This window comes from Vollenhovia emeryi, unplaced genomic scaffold, assembly GCF_000949405.1.
Source record: "Vollenhovia emeryi isolate VEMERY1.0 unplaced genomic scaffold, V.emery_V1.0 DF939163.1, whole genome shotgun sequence".
NCBI classification, from domain to species: domain Eukaryota; kingdom Metazoa; phylum Arthropoda; class Insecta; order Hymenoptera; family Formicidae; genus Vollenhovia; species Vollenhovia emeryi.
This window is the reverse complement of record NW_011967203.1, coordinates 1,614,000-1,618,358: the sequence shown is the minus strand read 5'-3', so window position 1 is coordinate 1,618,358 and position 4,359 is coordinate 1,614,000. Positions and strand designations below refer to the sequence as shown.

General features: G+C 34.4%; 1 protein-coding gene across 1 annotated transcript in view; it reads left to right on the top strand.

Annotated features, from left to right (window-relative positions):
* Positions 1-2,338: 2,338 nt before the first annotated feature.
* Positions 2,339-4,359, top strand: part of LOC105564557 (disks large 1 tumor suppressor protein-like) — a 184,778-nt gene continuing 182,757 nt past the window's right edge. The window contains exon 1 of the mRNA XM_012017001.1: positions 2,339-2,674. Coding sequence (XP_011872391.1) covers positions 2,339-2,674 — 336 coding nt within the window. The remainder of the gene's footprint in view (positions 2,675-4,359) is intronic.

The following is a 4,359-nucleotide window of genomic DNA, read 5'->3' as shown; positions in this document are numbered from 1 at the left end:
AGGTATATCGTTATATATCAATATATTTATTTTTTATCATAATAAAATGTTAAAAATGAATCCTGAAAAATAGTAAAATACGTACATTACAGCCCAGGTTCGAGCTATCATCAGCGCAATGACAAAAATTAATTAACATCAAGAATTATTTGACGCCAGTAAATGACTAACAATGATTAAGCTTCTAATCGACCATAACTGGCAACGTGTTTTTCAACACAGAAAATTTATTGCGAAAAATATTATCCTAGCCAGTTTACAAGAGTCGAAAACATACACGTAGACAACATCTATACTGTTATTGCGACAAATATTATCATATGCCTCGGTGGTCGAATTGGTTCAAACCCTGGCTGAGGTAATATTTTCTGTGTTGAAAACACATTGCCAGTTATGGTCGATTAGAAGCCTAATCAAAATTAATTAAATTGAATATTTTCTTCGAAATATTCTTACATTTTACGACTCCATGATAAGCACTTTATTGTATGTTCCACTACTTCACAGAGCATTACTTGTGTTATTTAATGTCATGCAATCGCAAAAAAAGTATGAGTCAGAAGAAACCGGAAAACAAATTTAAAAAACCGTGAATAGTATGTATATATATGTACATATTCGCGTGAATTGAAGGCTTATAATGTATATTTAAAATAATTTTATATAATATGGAAAAATCAGTGTTTAATCTTTGACCTATTCATTATTATTTTAAATTCATTTTGATTTATTCTACAATCGTAGAATCATAGAAGAATGAGATAGCCTATGTTTCTCTCTCACTCGCAGGAATTTGATAAACTCTTTTATGGCCAGTCTCTGATTACAGGGTCTCTAGCCATTGCCGAATGCGATAAACAACTTTCCGTGCGCACAGCAATATCGATAGCCGGGCGGTCACATCTCACCACGCGCTCGAATTGGTTTAAAAACAATTTTTAATAATTAATTACTCGTTAACTATTACGAAAATTACAAAATGGTACAGAACTTTTCCGTTCATCTCGATCCGTTCTATCTTCTCATAAATTTTGTCGGATGTGGAATGATTCAGACGGTATATGTTCTCTCTTGCAAACCTGTTTACGCTTCTAAAAGAGGAAGTTCTTAAAATATTCCATGATAATTAATTTATCAGTTATAAATTAAAATGAGTTTTTAATGTACAAGTAAAATATTCTTCATCATTCTTTATGATATTATATTGCTTTAATTACATTTAATATTTAGACAAGTTAGGTCCCTCCAAAATATCTAAAGAAACTTAACAGATTTAACTCTGGGGTAGATATGATATCGCCAGCAATTCAAAACAATGCTGAGTATTTTTCAAAAACGACCTACACTGGCCAGTGCCTTTATTTAATATAAAAACGCCGTTTCGGTCCTGGATTTGGACCCTTTTCAAGTAATCTGTAATCATAAAATATAGATAAATAATAGATACAAATAATAGGCTCCAATTAAAAACAAATTAAAGGTAAAATTAAAGGCAATGTGAGTCGTCACCTGATCAGCGATGTTAAATCAATAGTCTACGTCAATCTTTGTAGATAAGTATATTATAAAGAATAACATTTTGAAAACTAATAATATGACGCACGGTACGTTTCGGTCATCGCATGTGACTCTCATCAGCAATAATAATAAATAAGCGAAACATGTTAGCTATCGACGACGTTTAAAACAAGGTAAAGAGTAATTATGCGATGTCATTACAAGTGAAATTGATAAAAGATAAAATAAAACCTATCGTGTCGGTGTATTCAAAGGTACGCATGTAGGCTGGTCAGTGACATGGTCAGAATTCATCGTGTCTTCCAGTTGTTGGGTGTACATTTTTCCAAATACTTCATTAGGTATCAGAAGAATATGATAGATTTTAAAACTTAAAGTAAGAATAAATAGATGACGCAACGACTTGTCAATAATGTAAAAGTAATAGATAGGTGATGAAATAGGAATAAAACAGTTATGTAAAAAAGATTGTTAGCAAAGTAAAATTAAAATTGTATTAAACACTTACAAATGGAAGAGAAACGATAGAAGTATGTCAGTGTCAAGCCACGGGTCGAACGGTTGTGTACAATAGTGTATAATGTAATGATACGTATGATATAGGTGGTGTTTGTGTGTAGGAAGATTGAAACTTTAAAGTGTTGATCTGACATTACATGATTGGGTAAGAAAATTATTTATAATACTTTATATAATACTAATAATTATATAATACTTTTACATTATTGACAAGTCGTTGCTTCATCTATTTATTCTTACTTTAAGTTTTAAAATCTATCATATCGATATTCTTCTGATAGCTAATGAAGTATTTGGAAAAATGTACACCCAATTTCATAAATCCAACATCGAAATTGTAAAAGAGATTCTCAAGAACAATTGCTTCCCGAAGGAGGTCATTGACAGACACATTAGAAAACGCTATAAGGAGTTAAAACAACACAACTTTCTGACAAATATGGATGACAAGCCTTCCAAACCGAAATTCAATGCACGCAATTGTATACCACTCCCATACATTAAAAACATCAGCCGTGGTATTTTACGCAATCTCGACAAATGTGGTCTCAAGATCCTACATACCATACCCAACAAACTCAACCGAATTATAAAGAAAGGTAAAGACAGTCTGAGTACAAGCAAGAGAACTGAAGTTGTATATAGGATTAATTGTAACAATTTGTGACGCGTCCTGTGTAGGACAAACCGAACGCCACCTTGAAACACGAGTAAAAAAACACTGCAATGACATAAAAAAGCATGAGAGTAATTTATCGGTAGTAAGCAAACACCGTTTAGATTGTGATCATGACTTTAAATGGACGGAACCCGAAATTTTACACAATGAAAAGCACACGCGGAAACGTGAAATCGCCGAGATGTTTTTCATAAAAAATCAAAAGAACGCCATTAACTTAAAAAAGGACACCGAAAATCTAAATCCTGTATACGATAAAGTGCTAGAACACATGTGAATTTGCACTTATTGATTACACTAGGTTTATACCACACTTATTATTTTTCTCACTAGTCAAAATTTATTGTTTACCTGACTGTTCAATAGGACCTTTCGTCCAACACATATCTTTTGACAACTTTATTTGTCACCCGCCAGTTCAATTACCTCGTCCAACAAACATCTCGGGACATTTTTACTTGTGTTTTAACAGTTAACAATGCAACTTCAACTGACTTTGCACACTCCAACCAAAGATTGCAAGCAAAATTTCTCCCTCTTATTCCTTTGACTGCGTGCGTCTAGCAACGCCGATCGCGAGACGGCCGCATCTCGCCGCGCGTTTGAATCAGGCGGTAGGCTGGGGCTAAGACAGCGATTTTTAATAATTAATAGCTCGTTAACTATTGCAAAAATTGCAAAATGGTATAGGACTTTTCGACTCAGTTTAGTCCGCTCTATCCGTAAATCAGAGGTGAGGAGGATGTTACGTAACACCCTGTATATATGTATAGTTTTTCTTTATTAATATAATTGAAATAATTTAAAAAAGTTCTAACAAAGATGTTTATTATGATACACTCGATGCATCATAACATTCCATTTGAAATTGTAAAGTTACCTTCGGTTTCGATTACTTCCGGTTTATTCTGGAAAATCACAGTGATACCAATCGATTCTACGGGTGCGTTTTGGTAATAAAACTTTTTGTCTCATCGTCGTGTGACGTCGCGTTCATGAATGAATAGGGCGGTACGATTGGTTCGATACACCGTATATATGAAAAGTATAATTAATTGAACACATACGATTACACGATAAAATTAATTAAAAAGTACAACTGCTAGTATTGTTCAAGTTTCGAATAATAAACGATCTCATTAATTTCGGGAGGAAATTCGGAATTATTTTTGCAGTGTAAGTTTATTGATCGACCGACAGTCTGTATTAACAACGCGAAAACAATGCTAATTAATAAGTGAACAAACAAGCTCGCTAAACAATAATGCAGCGCGCGTTGTGATGCGAGATCCTCGCGATCATAACGATCAATTTCGCTTATTTATGCGAATAATTAATTTACGGCCACTCGCAAATGCCATTACGCCAGTGAATCTAATGCCGTGAATCCAATGCTGTGAATTTTAATTGATATCCAACCGAGTGTCCCCCAATCGACCTGAAACAGATTAATGCTAAATTCATCAGGCCGCTCTAAATCGCGCTATTATCTTATCGCCGCGTCCGCCCCGCGAATTCTTTTCGCAACAGAAACGTCCGTCACGATGATTCGTGCGCGGCACGTTTTAATCGCATATCATGTTGGAGAGGGAGTGTGTCGTAAACGCACCACGTCAGTTCGCATCAGCCACTGTCACGCAGTT